The sequence below is a fragment of the Marmota flaviventris genome, chromosome 1, assembly GCF_047511675.1.
Source record: "Marmota flaviventris isolate mMarFla1 chromosome 1, mMarFla1.hap1, whole genome shotgun sequence".
Taxonomy (NCBI): domain Eukaryota; kingdom Metazoa; phylum Chordata; class Mammalia; order Rodentia; family Sciuridae; genus Marmota; species Marmota flaviventris.
Window position 1 is genome coordinate 156,597,787 of NC_092498.1, and position 17,428 is coordinate 156,615,214.

The window sequence follows — 17,428 nt, forward strand, 5'->3', positions numbered from 1 at the left end:
TAAAAGAAACCCAGATGAAAATTCTAGGTTACAAACATATAATAACAAATGAAAATTTAACTGGTGGACTTTGTTCTTAAGAACAGATTGTAAACTGGGCTTGGTGGCACATGCCTATAATCTCAGCAGCTGGAAAGGCCAAGGCAGGAAGATTGTGAGTTCAAAGTCAAACTCAGCAACTTAGTGAAGCACCAGACAACTCAGAGAGACCATATTTCTAAATAAAATATTAAAAAGGTCTGGGGATGTGGTGCAGTGGTTGAGTGCCCCCCTGGGTTCAATCCCCAGTACCAAAACAAACAAAAAACAGATTGTTGATGGCAAAAAAAGGGGGGGGGGTAATGAAGTAGAAAAAGTTACATCTAAAAAGTCAGTAGAGGATTGGGGATGTAACTCCGAGGTAGAGCACTTGCCTAGGATATACAAGGCACTAGGTTCCACCCTGCACTGCAAGATAAATAAATAAAAATAAAAAAGCCAATACAGGAAATAAAATAGAAAACAAAAAATATTGAAAAACCCAAAAGAAGCCAGAAAAGGGGGAATGGAGGAATGATGGAAGAAATAGAAAACAAGTAGTAAAATGGTAGACCTAAGCCTAATCATATTAATAATTGCATAAAAATGGATTAAATTTTACAACTAAACAAATGCAGAGATTGTCATACTTGATTTTAAAAAACAAAATCCAACTATATGTTATCTACAAGAGATGCCTTTACATATAAAAACACATCCAGATTGAAAGTAAACAGATGGAAAATATATATATAATCTGAAATGAAAGCACTACAAAGCTGATGTATCTATATCAATATCAAACAATGTGGACTTCAAGAGGAGTTTCATCAAAGATAAAAGAGGAACATTTCATAATCATAAAAGGCTCAACTTATCAGGAAAGCATAACACTCATAAATGTACATAACTAGTAACAGAACTGCTTTTGTTGTTGTTGTTGTTGTTGCAGTACTGGAGATTGAATCCAGGGGTACTCTACCACTAAGTTACACCCCAGTTTTTTAATATTTTATTTTGACCCAGGTTGCTGAGGCTAATTTTGAACTTGCAATACTCCTGCCTCAGTGTTATGAATCACTGAGATTACAGGCATATTCCAATGCAGCCAGCCAGAATTGCAAAATTAAAACAATAAAAGACAAAACTGTGGGTTTGATACCAGAATCATAGTTAGATAGATAAAGGACGAATTCACACAGATTTTAATACCTTGCTCAGCAATTGATATACAGCTGAAAAATTCAGGTTTGAAGGCACTATCAACCACCTAAATCCAATTGACATTTATAGAACACTATGCCCATTTTTAATTTTTTGAACAGAAGTCACATTATTTTCATTTATACTCTAATGGCTAGCAGCTCTGATAGAATTTTGTGAAAAGTTTCAATAACAAGTTTTTGAGGGTAAATCATACTCATATAAATGGTACAATTTGACAATTAAAAAAATTTTTTTTAGTTGTAGTTGGACACAATACCTTTATTTTATTTATTTATTTTTACCTGGTGCTGAGGATTGAATCCAGGGCCTCGCACATGCTAGGTGAGCGCTACACCACTGAGCCACAATCCCAGCCCACAATTTGATAACTTTTGACAAATGTATCTACTCAGGAAGTCACCCCAATGATCAAGATATAGAAACTTTTTAAAAAATATATTTTTTAGTTATCAGTGGACCTTTATTTTATTTATTTATATGTGGTGTTGAGAATTGAACCCAATGCCCCACACATGCCAGGCAAATGCTCCACCACTGAGCCACCACTCCAGCCCCAAGATATAGAAATTTTTCATCCCCTTTCCCCCAAATTTCTTCATGCCCTCTTGGTCTTTCACTTCTTCCACTTCTTTGTTCTAGGTGAGGACTGATCAGCTTTCTGCCACTAAGGATGAATTTGCATTTTTCCGGAACATCTTATATAAAGGGTTTCATACAGTATATACTCTATTGAGTCTGATTTCTTTCACTCAGTTTTTGTGATGTACCTGATTTATCTTTTTCTCTTCTTCTTTTTAATAAATAGTATTCCATTGAACATATGTGCCAATTTTGCTTATCCATTCACCTATAGGTGAATATTTGACTTGGATTGTTATGGGCTATTAGCAATGAAACTGCAACAAATGTTTTAATTTCTCTTGGTCATCTCGGACTGAAATGTCTAGGTCATAAAGTTAGCACATGTTTAACATTATAAGAATGATGCTGGATATGGTGATGCCCACCTATAAACCCAATGACTCTGGAGGCTAAGGCAGAAGGATCAATTGAGCCCACAAGTTGGAGAGCAGGCTGGGCAATACAGCAAGACTCCCTCTCAAAAATGAAAACAAAAAAGCCCCAAACAGTGAATACATCTCTTCAAAAGAAAGATTTTTGGGGCTGGGGATGTGGCTCAAGTGGTAGCACGCTCGCCTAGCATGCGTGAGGCACTGGGTTCGATTCTCAGCACCACATAAAAATAAAATAAAGATATTGTGTCCACCTAAAACTAAAAAATAAATATTTTTTTAAAAAGAAAGATTTATAATCCATGACCCCAGCAATTTCCTTAAACCAAAAAAAAAAGAACAAATTAAGACCAACATAAATAAGATATAAATAATAAATGTAAAAGTGGATAACAATTAAGTAGAAAAAAATCATGATTAATAAAATAAAATGTTTGTTATTTGAAAAAAATAAAATTACTTGTATCAGGAACGAAAGAAGAAACACTGCTACTAAAGTTATAGGCATTAAAAGAATAATAAAAGCACTGGAGTGTATCTCAATGGTAGGGTGCTTGCCTCCCATGCATGAGGCTCTGGGTTTAATCCTCAAGCTTGCATGTGTACACGCACATATACTCATATACTCACAAATGATAATAAGGCAATATTACAAATAAATTTGACAATTTAGATGAAATAGACAGATTTCTTAATAAGAAGTAGAAAATATGAGTAGCCCTCTATTAAAATGTTTATAAATTCTTCATTAAAAATATCTCATAAACTGGGGCTGGGGATGTGGCTCAGTGGTAGAGCACTTGACTAGCATGTGTGATGTACTGAGTCTCAGCACCATATAAAAATTAATAACTAAAATAAAGGTATTGTGTCCATCTACAACTAAAAAATTTTTTAAAAACCTCATAAATTGGGTGTGGTAACAAATACTATAATCTTAGCTACTTGAGATTTCAAATTCAAGGACAGCCTGTACAACTTAGTAAGACTCTGTCTCAAAGTAAGAAGGGCTAGAGATAATAATAACTCAGTGTAGAGCTTTTGCCTAGTATGCATGAGTGTTATGGTTTGGATGTGAAGTGTCCCCCAAAAGCTCACTTACGAGAAAATGTAAGAAGGTTCAGAAGAGAAATGATTGGGTTGTAAGAGTCTTAACCCAATCAGTGATTTAATCCCCTGATAGGGATTAACTGAATGGTAATTGAAGTGGTAGGGTGTGGCTGGAGGAGGTGGGAATTGGGGCGTGGCTATGGGGTATATATTTGTCTCTGGTAAGTGCAAATCTCTTTCTCTCTGATCATGATGTGAGATGCTTCCCTCTGCCACACTCTCCCGCCATGATGTTCAGCCTCACCTTGAGGTCTGAGGAAAGGAACCAGCCTTCTATGGACTAAGACCTCTGAAACCGTGAGCCTCAAATAAACTTTTCCTCCTTTATAGTTGTTCTGGTTGGGTCCTTAAGTCACAGCAGTGAAAAAGCTGACTAAAACAATGAGGCTCTGGGTTAAATTCCTGGTACTTCAAAAACAAATAATAAAACAAAACAAACAAAAAACTACCTCATAAAAAAACTCCAGGCCCAGATTGTTTCATTGATTAATGTTATAGAATATTTAGGGAAGAGTTAGTGCCAATCTTTACAATAATTATCTCAGAAAATAGATGAGAAAGAAATATTTTCCCAAATTATCACCTTGGTTTCAAAACCAGACAATTACAAGCAAAGAAACATTACAAGCAAAGAAAATGACCAATATTCCTCAAAAATAGATGAAAAAGTCCTTAACAAAATATGAGCATATTGAATTTAGCAATACATGCAAAAATTCATTATGGCCAAGTGGGATTCATCCCAGGAATGCTAGATGGTTTCATATTCAACATTTAATCAATATAATTTATCACATTAACAGAATGATAAATAAAAATATTGTGATCATATCAATAGAGAAAAAGCATATGTCATTCACATATATCATGTATTTATGTGAAACAAACTCTTAATAAACTAGAGCTAAAAAGAAACTCTCTCAACCTGCTGAAAAGTCATCTAGGATAAATGTCGATGGCTAATATCTCACTTAGTGGTGAAAGATCAAACACTTTCCTTCTAAGATTAGGAATAAGTCAAGGATTCGTACTCCTTATCACCTTTGTTGAACTTTGTTACTAAAGATCTTGGCTGTTTTTAGGGGGAAAAAACACATATACACACACACACATATATAAATATACATATATGGTGTATATATACATATGAATATATGATGTACATATTATAGATTGATAAATAGATACACAGAAATGTCCTTTGTATATTCAGCCCTCTGTATCAGTGGGTTCCACATCCACAGATTCAACCAACTGTGGATGGAAAATTTGGGAGGGGAATGGTGTCTGTACTGAACATATACAGACTTGCATTTCTTGTTATTATTTCCAAAATAATACAACTATTTGCCTAGCATTTATATTATCTTAGGTACTATAAGTAATCTAGAGATGATTTAAAGTATAAGAGATGGATATGGCTGTGGCTGAAGCAAGAAGATTACTTGGACACAGGAGTTTGAGAGGAGTCTGGGTAACATAGTCAGAACTTGTATTAAAAAGGAAAACAAAGGGGCTGGGGCTGAGGCTCAGCGGTATTGCACTTGCCTAGCATGTGTGAGGCACTGGGTTCGATTCTCAGCACCACATATAAATAAATAAATAAAAATAAAGATCTATCAACAATTTTTTAAAAAATATTTTTAAAAAAAGGGGGGGGGGGAGCTGGGGATGTGGCTCAAGCGGTAGCGCGCTCGTCTGGCATGCGTGCAGCCCGGGTTCGATCCTCAGCACCACAAACAAAGAAAGATGTGTCCACCGAGAACTAAAAAATAAATATTAAAAAAAAAAATTCTCTCTCTCTCTCTCTAAAAATAAATAAATACATAAATAAATAAATAAACTAGAGAAGTAGACATACAAGGGTTGAAACTTAAAAAAAAAAAAAAGGAAAAAAAAAAAGTATACAGGAGGTCCTTCCCTCCGGTGCTAGTAGGCGACCGTTCTCCACCGACACTCAGACTACTGGACTAAGGCCAGTTCGTGGGGCGCTCGGCGTGCGGACATACCCGCTTCGCGGACACGCTTTCCCGGTGGTGGATGACCTCGGGAAACTGGGACCGAAAAGGCCGGGGCGCGCTCGCAGGACTGCCCCTGTGCCGGGTGGAGAGCGTCTCAGCACTTCGCCCATGCCATCTGTAGCCGTTCAGAACCCAGACCCTAGACCTCCGTCGCTCCGTGTCAAGTGGGGAAGTGACAGCCAGGTCGGCCTCCCTGTAACCTGGGCTATAGAGAAGCAACCTCAAGACCCATGGATATGAGCAGCTTGTGGCAACGTGAAGATGTGCGGATGCCAGGTGGGCTCGGTGGCGCTGGCTTTTAATCCCAGCAGCTCAGGAGGCAGAGGCAGAAGGATGGCAAGTCCGAGGCCAACCTCTGCAAATTTAAGGGAGACTGTCTCTAGAATTTTTTTAAAAGTCTGGAATGTAGCTCAGTGGTTGAGCACTTGTTTAGCATGCATGAAGCCCTTAGGTGCAATTGCCAGTGCCAGAAAAAAAAAAAAAAAACCCTACTGCTAGGCAGCTCTTGGTGTTGAATGAAATCAGGCCACTAAGTGGGGGGAACCATGGTCACAGGCTCATTGTGCCTTGTGTGGTCCTAGTCCCTACCTCTCCCTTCCTGCCACTCTCCTTCAGCAGAATCAGACTGGCTAGGCAGAGTTCCGCTAGAATTTGCCCAGATTTCAGCCTGATTCATACAGTCATCAAAGTCAGGGAGCACCTTCTGTGTGTGCAAGGCAGGAAGCTTCAATTTTATTCTGTTTACTACTTCATAAAAGCATCTTTACTGTCTCAGAAATGGCAGAAGACAAAATGAGCACACCACCCCCATTATAAGCAGTGGATTTTAATGTGTCTCCTTTGGAGCAGTTAAGGTGACCTCTGAGGATGCCCAAAGGTTGTCTGGCACTTTGGTACAGAAGGATTTGGTCCAATCTTGTGCTGACTTAGGATACAGAAAGGCACATAGAGTAAATAAAGGCACTCCCTTGGGCTGTGGTGGAGCAGAAAGTGAGCAAGAAAGTGGCTTGGGGGAGACAGGATGGGTGTGGCTTGAGTTGTTGACCAAAGCAGTTGTCCTGGGTGGTTGCTGGGGCACTGAGGGCAGCACAAGCCCTCAAGCTGGATAGCTGCTGCTGTAGTGGCCCCCATCTGCCCAGTTCACCAGCTCGCTGCTCTGGAACCACAGCTGGATCTCTCTCTGGGCCCCTTCCACTGAGTCACTGGCGTGGATGATGTTCCTGTGCCAGGTGACAAGTAGCTTAGTCTCCAGTGTGCACCCAAGGGCCCTAGGGTCAATCTGCTGCTCCCCTGCACCCACAGGAGCAAGCAGGTGACTGCAGAAGGAAAAGGAAAACTAGGAGCCAGAAAACTGCCAGCCCAGCCTCTGGGGCCAGCCCAAACCCTGATTTTTGGGAGCCTCCTTTCCCCACCAGTGTCCCACACCAGCCCTTCAGGGTATCTGGCAGGACAGATAACACACAACACAGAGTACAGTCAAAACAACAAACAATGAGAATGTGTCATCATCAATAAGTGCATGGAAGGGCAGGGAAAGAAGTTGTTCTAGTCAGTATTATTCATGATGTCCCACTGTCAAGCCTCTTTGGCTTCACCCCCCACCAAGGGTGGGGAAAGCTCTGTCACATTTCTGTGACTGAGCGCCTCAGCACCCAGCCGCTTCAGCACCCAGCCGGGGAGTGTGACCCAGTTACGTGCAAGGTTGGTCTCCCACAGCTTCACCTGCCACCCAGCAAGAAACCCAAGCCTTGGGATCTGCCTTCAAAGCATGCTGTTGCTGGAATGGCCCTCCTCACCCCACAGCAGGCAACCCAGTGTATCAGGCTCCCAGTACCTGCTGATGTGGATGCTGAAGTCCCCCCGGATGGTCCCAGGGGCAGCCTCAGTGGAGTCACTGTGTCCTATCATGGCCCTTGAGGTGCGGACCACATTGTACTCTTCCCAGACCTGCAGTACAGAGCTACAAGTTGGGGAGAAGTGAGGAGCACCAAAAGCCCAGGGCTCAATCCTTTCCCTGTGCTTGGTGGAGGACACACCCACATTGCACATCCTCCACCCTGGTCCTGTCGTACCATTGCCACCACGGGCCCAGAGCTCATGTAGCTGATAAGGGCTGGGTAAAAGGGCTTCCTCTGTAGGTCCTGGTAATGCTCAGCAAGGATGCTGTCAGGTGTCTGGGTAACATGGGAGAAGAGTAAGAGGAGTCCCTAAAGATGAGCCCCCCCCCCCCCAAACTGGTGTCCTGACCTCAGGGCACATTGCAGTTAATACCTACATAGGCTGTCATCCCAGACAGATACCTCCCCACACCTGCAAATACCAAGCCACAAAACCCCCATGACACTGGACTGAGCTGTGAATGGCCAAGAAGCACCCCCAGTACCTCAAACACTACAAGGGGTCTGATACCTGCAGCATCTTCATGCCAACCAGCTTGAAGCCCCGCCTCTCAAAGCGCTGGATCACAGTTCTGATGAGCCGGCGCTGTACCCCATCTGGTTTCACTGCAACCAGGGTGCTCTCCTGGGTCCAGGAGGGCCCTCCTTTAAAAGTGGGGAAGTTTAGGGCTGCCATTGCCTCACCCTTTCACATCTCCCCAACCTGAGTTCCTGCCTGGGCCCAGACAGCACTAGGCTTCAGAATGCCTTTATGCAGGGCAGCTCTAGAAGGAACAAGCACAGCACCCCCAAACAGGAGCTGCCTCCTAGCACTGCCTGCCAGGGGTACCCAAGGCAGCATGTCCCCACAGCCTTCTCCCACACAGTGGCAAAAACTGCCCAAGACTGGTGCAGTGGTGTACACCTGTAATCCTAGCAGCTCAGGAGGCTGAGGCAGGAGGATTGTGAGTTCAAAGCCAGCCCCAGCAACTTAGTAAGACCCTGTCTCAAAAAAAAATTTAAAAAGGGCTGAGGATGGGGGCTGGGGATGTGGCTCAAGCAGTGGTGTGCTCGCCTGGCATGAGTGTGGCCCGAGTTCGATCCTCAGCACTACATACAAACAAAGATGTTGTGTCCGCTGAAAACTAAAAAAGAATAAATATTAAAATTCTCAAAAAAAAAAAAAATAAAAGTATACAGGAGAATATGTGTAGGTTACATGCAAGTACTATGCCATTTTATATAAGGAAACTGAGCATCTTTAGATCTTGGTGTCCAAGGAGGGTCCTGAAACCAATACCCTGTGGATATCAAGGGACAACTGAATATGAACATATATATTTTAAAAGTATAATTATCTTTAATCATAGATGACATGATCATGTACATGGAAAGTCCTAAGGAATTTATATTCATGGACTCTTTATCTTTTGCTCGTGCTGGAGATCGAACCCAGGGCCTTGAGCATGCTAAGAATTTGCTCTACCACTGAGTTACACCCATAGCCCAATGGAACTGAAATTTTAACAAAGTGTCAAGGTAATTCAGGAGGAAGAGAATCAACTTTTTAACAGATGGTGCCAGAACAGCAGGATGTACACATGGAGACAAATGAACTTCGACCTATGTCACACAAAGAAATCAGTTCAAAATACACCATAAATATGCATATAAGAGATAAATCAATAGAACTTTTAAAATTAAACATAGGAGAAAATCTTCCTTTCACTGGGGAAGCAAAAGTTTCTTTGAATATTAAAATCTCAAGACACCAGACATAAAATTTCTCTTCAAAAGACACTATTGAGAAAATGAATAACACAATTGACAGTAGGAAAAGGTATTTTTGATGAATGTATCTGACAAAGACTTATTCAAAATGTATGTAATAACTTAATAACTTGCAAATTAATAAAATATGACAAACAACCATGTGAAAGCATGGGCACTATTAGTTATCAGGAAATGCAAACCAAAAATACAATGGATATTACTCCTCTCCTGTCAGAATGATTAAAATTTAAAAGGCTGATCATATCAAGTGTTGGGGAGGGTGTGGAGCAGCTAGAATCATGATATATTACTGAAGGAAATACAAAAGTTTCAGTACTTTGGAAAATTCTTGGAAGTTTGTTATAAAGTTAAATATATGTACCTATCTTATGACCCAGCAAGTCCACTCCTAGATATTATCTAAAAGAAATGAAACTTATGTGTATAAAAAGAACTTGCACAAATGCTCATAGCAGCTTTCTTAAAAAAAAAAAAAACCAGAAAAAAATTCAGAAAAAACAGAATGTCCATGGATAAAAGAATGGACATGAAAACTGTGTAGACATGAAATGAGATGCAATATAGCAATAAAAACAAATGAGACATACTAAACTACAATTTGGATGATTCTTACAAATGTTATATTAACCATAAAAGGCCTGTTTTAGTCAGCTTTTTCACTGCTGTGACTAAAGGACGCCACCAGCACAATTGTAGAGGAGGAAAAGTTTATTTGACGGCTCACAGTTTCAGAGGTCTTGGTCCATAGAAGGCTGGCTCCAATACTTGGGGCTTGAGGTGAGGCAAAACATCATGGAAGAAGAATGTGGCAGAAGGAAGCAGCTCATATGGTGATAAGAAAGCAGAAAGAGTCTCCACTCTCAAGATACAGAATATATACCCCACCGCCACGCCCCCATTCCCACCTCCTCCAGCCACACCCTACCACTTCGTTAATCCTTATCAGGGGATTAATTCACTGATTGGGTTAAGACTCTTATAACCCAATCATTTCTCCTCTGAACCTTCTTATATTGTCTCACATGTGAGCTTCTGGGGGACACCTCACATCTAAACCATAACAAGGGCAGACACAAAAGAGTCCATACTGTTGGGTTCTGTTTGTTAGAAGTTCCAGAATGAGTGAAATGAAACTATGGAGTAGAAATTGGAACAGTGCCTGTGAAGAATGGAGCATACCGGCACTCTCTGTAGAATAGAATGTTCATAGCTTAATTGTATATGCCAGTGGTTTACATGTACAAAATACATGCGACTGTACAATGCATTCTTAGAGGATACATTCTAAGACTTCCAGGTAATCTTGGGTACTACTAAATCCTATATATACTTTGCGTATGTGCCTATGTGCCTCTGATAAAGTTTAAATTTTAAATTAGGCACAGTAAGAGATTATCAAAAATAGCTAAAAATAAAATAGAATAATTATACCAATATACAGTGGTGTTATGTAAATGATTTGGTGTCACTCCTTTCAGTGGATCTCTTGTTGAAAACTTCCTATAGGTTCAAAGCTTTCTGCCATGAATGGTTTTCTGTTTATGTCTTCCACCCACAAAGTAATGGTCTTTTCTTTTTTTAAAATTGGGGATTGAACCAGGGGCAGTTTACTACTGAGTACATCACTAGTCCCCTTTTATTTTTGAGATAGGGTCTCACTAAGTAAATGAGGTATTGCTAAATTGCAGAAGCTGGCCTTAAGCTTGTGATCCTCTTGCCTCAGCCTCCTGAGTTGCTTAGATTATAGGCATGCATCACTGTGATCAGCCTCTTTTCATCTTAACTCAGTACTAACCACACACTGTAGCTGTAACTGTCTCAGTTTTAGGTACAACAGTAAAAACTAGCACAAAGTTACTTTTCTTTCTTCACAATTTCATGCTTAGATTTGTTCTTATCATAGATCTTAGCAATATCAACAGGCATTTTTTTTTTCTTTTTCAGAAATTTCACTTTTCACTAAAAGGAACAAAGGAAGCAATTTACAACTTCTCTTTGGCATATCCAAATTGACAGTATCTCTATTTTTGTGTTTGGGGACCATTATTAATAAAATAAGGATTACTTGAGAACAAGTACAAAGGGATGGTTCATCCTGAGAGATACAGAATGGGGCGGTGCTATATTTCTGGTACTCAAAATGCTATGTAATTTAAGAATCTTATATTGTTTATTTATGGAATTTTTTAATATAGTATTTTCAGTCTACGGTTGAGCATAGGTAACTGAAACCATAGAAAGAGAAACTTCAGATATGGGGATGCAACTACATTAGGTTCTGTATATTTCATTATAGTAAATCTAACCTCAACAACAAAAAGAATGGAAGGAAACCCACAAAGGCTCTACTCTTTCTAAAGGCTGAAGTACAAGGAGCCCTGGAGCACCACACTCAGGGACTCATCCTCCTGGCTAAATTGGAAGGGTCTCTGAAGTGTCCATGCTAATCACATAGGTCACAGACTCATCAGCAGGACAGAAGGTAGACCTTTCTGGAAAATGACCATTAGACCTCTGAAAAGGCACCAAAGGATACAGCTCTGAATTTTGAAGGAAATTTCTGTCAAGACAGTAAAATGGCTGGCTAAATAGCAAAGCTCTGCTGCTCCTGATTCTGACTCAGATGCTCTGAAGAATGACTCTCATGCAAGTCCAAGCACAAAGAGCACAGGCAGCTAAGAGGCTAATAGTTGTTGGAGAGTGAATATCAACCCTTCTGTGCTGCCTATGCCTGCTTCTTGTTACCCCTGGCTCTAGGGAGGCACAGGGCTCACATTAACCTGAAACATCTGAGAGACAAAGTCCAATCCAATGTCCTTTGGGTGACCACTTTCTCTGGGCCTCGCAGTTCAAATGCATCCATACAAGTAAGGGGATTTCCCTTGGGTAAGTCTTGTCCATCTGTGAATTGAGCTTATTCCTGCTTTATTATCCTTGGGAATTCTTTCATCATATGATGGGCTCTCAGCAAAGTTTGCTTCCCCCACTCTGGTTGAAAAGGCAGCCTGGGCCCTGTTAAGGACCCAATCCATAGGAAAGTTAAAATTATTTGGAAATATATGTATTGAAGTCAGTATATGCATCACATTAGTAGAGCAAAAGGGAAAAAAATGTGTGATCATCTCAATACAGAAAAAGCATTTGACAAAACTCAATACTTTTTCAAGACAAAGATACTCAATAATAGGATGCTTCTTCAAAATAGTAAAGTTCATACATAAAAAACCCACAGTCAACATCATATTTCATTCTGAAAGTCTAAAATCTGTTCCCTTAAGACAGGGGACAAAACAAGGACAGCCCACATCTGCCACATCTATTCCAACATAGTGCTTGATATGGTTTAGATATGAAGAGCCTCCCAAAGGCTCATGTATAAGACAATGCAAGAAAGTTTAGAGGTGAAATGATTGGGTTAAAAAAGCTATAATCTATTTAGTGGTAAATGTAGGCAGGTGGGGAGTGCCTAGAGGAGGTAGATGTCTGGGGGTGTGCCTTTGGGGTTTATATTTTGTCCCTGGTGAGCAGAACTCTGTTTTCTGATTGTCATGGTCTGAGCTGTTTTTCTCCTCCACACTCTTCTGCCAAGATGTTCTGCCTCACCTGCGGCCCAGAGCAAAGATATGGGCCATCTGAAACCCCTTAACCATGAGCTTCCTCTTCTAAAATTGTTCTCATTAGGTCTTTTGGTCATAGAAGCTAAAACAGTACTGGAAGTTGTAGCCAGAATAATTATGCAAGAAAAGGAGTTCCAAAATGGAAAGAAAGAAGTAAAAATCTTTGTTCATAGATGTTATGAGCTTACCTAGAAAACCATGAAGTTCCTCAAAAGCATTGTTAAAACTATTAAGTTGGGGCGGTGGTGCCCCACTGTGATCCCAGTGACTTGGGAGGCTGAGGCAGGAAGATTACAAGTTTGAGGCCAGCCTCAGCAATTTAGTGAGGCCCTAAGCAATTTAGCAAGACCCTGTCTCAAAATAAAACATAAAAAGAGTTGGGGAATGTAGATCAGTGGTAAATTGCCCTGAGTTAAATCCCCACTACCACCCTACCCCCTAAATTGCTAAAAGAAATAAAAGAAAACCTAAATAAGCTAGGCATGGTGGTGTACATCTGAAATCCCAGCTGCTTGGGAGGCTGAGGCAGGAGGATAGTGAGTTTGAAGCCAGCCTCAGACTTAGCAAGGCACTTAGCAACTCAGTGAGACCTTGTCTCTAAATAAAATATAAAAAAGGGCTGGGGATGTGGTTCAGTGGTAAGCACACCTGGGTTCAACCCTCAGTATTGAAAGAAAGGAAGGAAGGAAGGAAGGAAGGAAGGAAGGAAGGAAGGAAGGAAGGAAGAAAGAAAACCTAAATAAAAGGAAAAGACATAAAATAAAACCTGAAAATAAAAGACTAAAATAATATTCCCCCAGAGCTAGAAGAGCATCGTACACAGGGTCTCATGCATACTAGGCAAGTGTTCTACCACTGAGCTCATCTCATTGTTAAGATATCAATACTATCCAAAGTGACCTAAGATTCAACGAATTATTATTAAAATATCCATGGTGATTTTGCAGAGATAGAAAAACCTATCCTGAAATTCATATGGAATCTCAAGGGACCCCTAATAGTCAAAACAATCTCAAAAAGGAACAAACTTAAAGGTCTCATACTTCCTTTTTTGAAAGCATACTACCAAGCTACAGTAATCAAAACATTGTGGTAATGGCATAAAGACAAACGTATAGCCAGAAATAGTGGTGCATTCCAGCTACTCCAGAGATCAACCTGGGCAACTAAGTAAGACTGTATCTCAGAATAAACAAAGGGCTGGGCATGTAGCTCAGTGGTAAAGGGCCCCTGAGTTCAATCTCCAGTACAAAAAATAAAATAAAATAAATAAAAAGACACATAAACTGATGGGAACTAATAGAAAGTCTAGAAATAAACTCTCACATACAATTTTTTTTTTTTTTGGTACCAGGGATTGAATCCAGGGGCACTTAATCACTGAGCCACATCTCCATCCCTTTTTATTTTTTATTTTGAGGCAGGGTCTCTCCAAGTTGCTTAGAACCTCTCTAAATTGCTGAGGCTGGCATTGAACTTGTGATCCTCCTGCCTCAGCTTCCCAAGCTGCTAAGATTACAGGAGTGTGCTATCATGCCCAGCATATATTATTTTTTAAAAAATTTATTATTTAGGTGTAGTTGGACACAATACCTTTATTTATTTATTTTTATGTAGTGCTGAGGATCTAATCCAAGGCCTCACACGTGCTAGGTTGAGCGCTTTACCGCTGAGCTACAACCCCAGCCCTAGCTTATATGATTTTTAAAAAAAGACTTATTTAAATTATTATTTTTTGTTGATAGATTCTTTTTTAAAAATATTTATTTATTTTTTTAGTTATCGGCAGACACAACATCTTTGTATGACACAACATCTTTGTTTGTATGTGGTGCTGAGGATCGAACCCGGGCCGCACGCATGCCAGGCGAGCGCGCTACCGCTTGAGCCACATCCCCAGCCCTGTTGATAGATTCTTATTTTTTTATATGTGATGCTGAGAATCGAACCCAATGCCTCACACATGCCAAGGAAGTATGCTACAGCTGAGCCCTAGCCCCAGCCCCATGTATGATTTTTGACAAGGGTACCAAAATCATTCAATGGGGAAAGGACAGTCTTTATAACAAATGGTGCTGGAAGAATTGAATGTTCACATGCAAAAGAACAAAGCCAGATCCTTACCAAACAGAATACACAAAAATTAATTCAAAATGGATCAGAGACATAAATGTAAAACCTAAAACTATAAAACTCTTAGAAGAAATTCATAGGGCAAAATCTTCACAATATTGGATTTGGCAGTGATTTCTAGGCTGTAACATCAAAAGTATAGCAACTAAAACAGCATGTAGACAAATTTGACTCTGTAAAATTTTTAAAATTCTGTGTATCAAAGGAAACTATCAATAGGATGAAAGGCAATCTATGGAATGGGAGAAATATTAGCAAAATATATATCTATGTTTATATGTATATCTATATGCATATGAATCTCTAGAATATCTAAAAAAACTTTTACAATTTAAAAATAAACAAAAGCTCAACTAAAAATAGGAATGACTTAAATAGACTTTTCTCCAGTGAAGACATACAAATGGACAATAACATTTGACTATCACTAATGACTATCACTAGTCATTTAGGGAAATGCAAATTAAAACCACTATGAGATACCACATAATATCCATCAGTATGGCTATTGTTGAAAAACCCAGAAAATAACCAAGTGTTGGGGAGAATGTGGAGAAACTGGAACCCTTGTGCATTGTTGGTGGGAATGTAAAATGATGCAACCACTATGGAAAACATTTTGGTGGTTCCTCAAAGAGTGATATAGATCCTATGTACATATATGAATATGCCACAGTTGATCTTACCATTGTGTATATCCATAGGAAATTAATTTAAAAATATAACTATGGGTAAATGGCAGAAAGATCAATATAGGGAAGGGAGCAAGAAGAGAGCGGGGAGAGGGAAGGGGAGGGAGAGGTACTGGGATCTGAATTACAACAAGATATATTATACAATATTACATATATTGTATAATTATGTTAAAATGGATTCCACTGTCATGTATAATTAAAAAGAACCAATAAAAGTAAATAAATAAAATAAGAAAAGGGGAAAAAGTGATAACAGAATTACCATATGATCTGGCAATTCCACTCTTTGGGGAAATACTTAAAAAGAATTGAAACCAGGGACTCAAAACAGAATTTTGTACAATATTCACAGCAGCATTATTCACAATTGCCAAAAGATGGAAACAATACCAAGTGTCCATGGAGAGATGAATAAATAAACAAAATGTATATATACACAATAGCTTTTAAAAAGTAAAATTCCAACACATGTTACAACATGAGTGCACCCTGGAAACATTATACTAAGTGAAATATGAGAGCCACAAATATTTTGAGCCCACATATGTGAGGTACCTAGAGTAGTCAAATTCATAGAGATAGAATGTAAAATGTGGATGCAAGGGGTTGGGGGTGAGGTGGATGAGGAGCTAGTTTTTAAGACAGTTCCCGGGGTAATGAGAAAGGTCTGGGAATGGTAGCCGTGTACTTAATGCTACTGAATTGCATACCTAACAATGGTTAAGATGGTAAATTTTGTTTTGTATATCTTAGTACAATACACACACACACACACACACATACACACACTGGAGGATGGCCTAAAACAACAACAAAAAAGCAATCTGAACCAAAAAAAGGATTTTTTGTTTGTTTGTTTTTGGCCTTCTTTGATTAGTGTTTTGCACAAGCCTGCTGCCCACTCTGCTGTAGGCCCTGAGTTGGCCTGAGCTGCCTGGAGCTGCCTGGAGCTTGAGGTAAGCTGAATTCACAGGAACTCCCCTTCTCCCTCCAGGGAGGAAGTTTAAATTATCAGGTCAATTAGGAAAGATACAACCGAAAAATCCAAGTTTCATTCACACTTCAAGAAGGCGTTTCCTGGCTGGGTGCCACTTTTATTATTTTTGGCCCAGGCGACTGAAAGCCCCGACAGAACCAGAGAAGGTACAATGTGATCTTTGATTCGCGTTTCAAGGATCAAAGGGAGTGAGTTTGGGTATAAATGCAGATAACATTTCAGAGATCTTTCATGAAAGGAGTCACCAGACCAGGGCCAAAAGGGAACAGATATGTTGTGTGTTTGCCTTTAGAAGCTTCGTTTTTCAGCAAATCACCTGCCCCGAACCCAACGGCCCGCCCGCCCCGGCCCGCACCCAGATCCGTGGCCCATGGTCACTTGGTACTGGGCTGGGTGTTGGTACCCTCTCCCAACCCTTCTCTAGGTACCGCGAAGTTGCGGGGAAGTAGTGTTGGACAGCCTGTGTACAGGCAAGTGAGGAGAACACGATCTCATCTCTTCCTGGCTCCCAGAGCGTCTGGGTGCTGACTGGGGTCACCAATGCTGGGTGGCACGCTTGGTCTGGTTATGGCCCTGTAGCAAGGCCTTTACAGCCTGCCCAATCTTCTCTGGGTCCAGCCTCAGCCGGGGTAGGGTAGCACCCACCCACCCATGACAGCCCCTGCCTTAAGACCCTAGGCATTCAGGTGGCCAGTCCTTGCCGCAGCCTGCTCTCCCTCTCACACCTGGGCTGGAAGTATGTAGATACAGGTCCCAACTAAGTTTCGAGCACCGGCTTTGGGCTGTGAATAGTGAACTCTGTAAGCCTGCTATTCTCGGAAAGCTCTTAGGTATAGGCTCAACAGCTCCTTTATACCCAAACTCTCCGTGATACCCTCACCCCCGCCAGGAGCATCCTGGCTCCCGGGCAGTCCTACTGACACCCA

The 17,428-nt window shown here is 40.5% G+C and overlaps 1 protein-coding gene across 1 annotated transcript; it reads right to left on the reverse strand.

Moving 5' to 3' along the window:
- Window positions 1–6,466: 6,466 nt before the first annotated feature.
- On the reverse strand, window positions 6,467–7,813 carry LOC114083156 (nucleoside diphosphate kinase, mitochondrial-like). The gene is made up of 4 exons (XM_027924349.2): window positions 7,799–7,813; window positions 7,462–7,563; window positions 7,224–7,336; window positions 6,467–6,609 (listed from the first exon to the last, which is right to left on the reverse strand). The coding sequence occupies exons 1-4, from the start codon at window positions 7,811–7,813 to the stop codon at window positions 6,486–6,488; spliced, it is 354 nt and encodes a 117-aa protein (XP_027780150.1). The 3' UTR covers window positions 6,467–6,485.
- Between the last annotated feature and the right edge of the window lie 9,615 nt (window positions 7,814–17,428).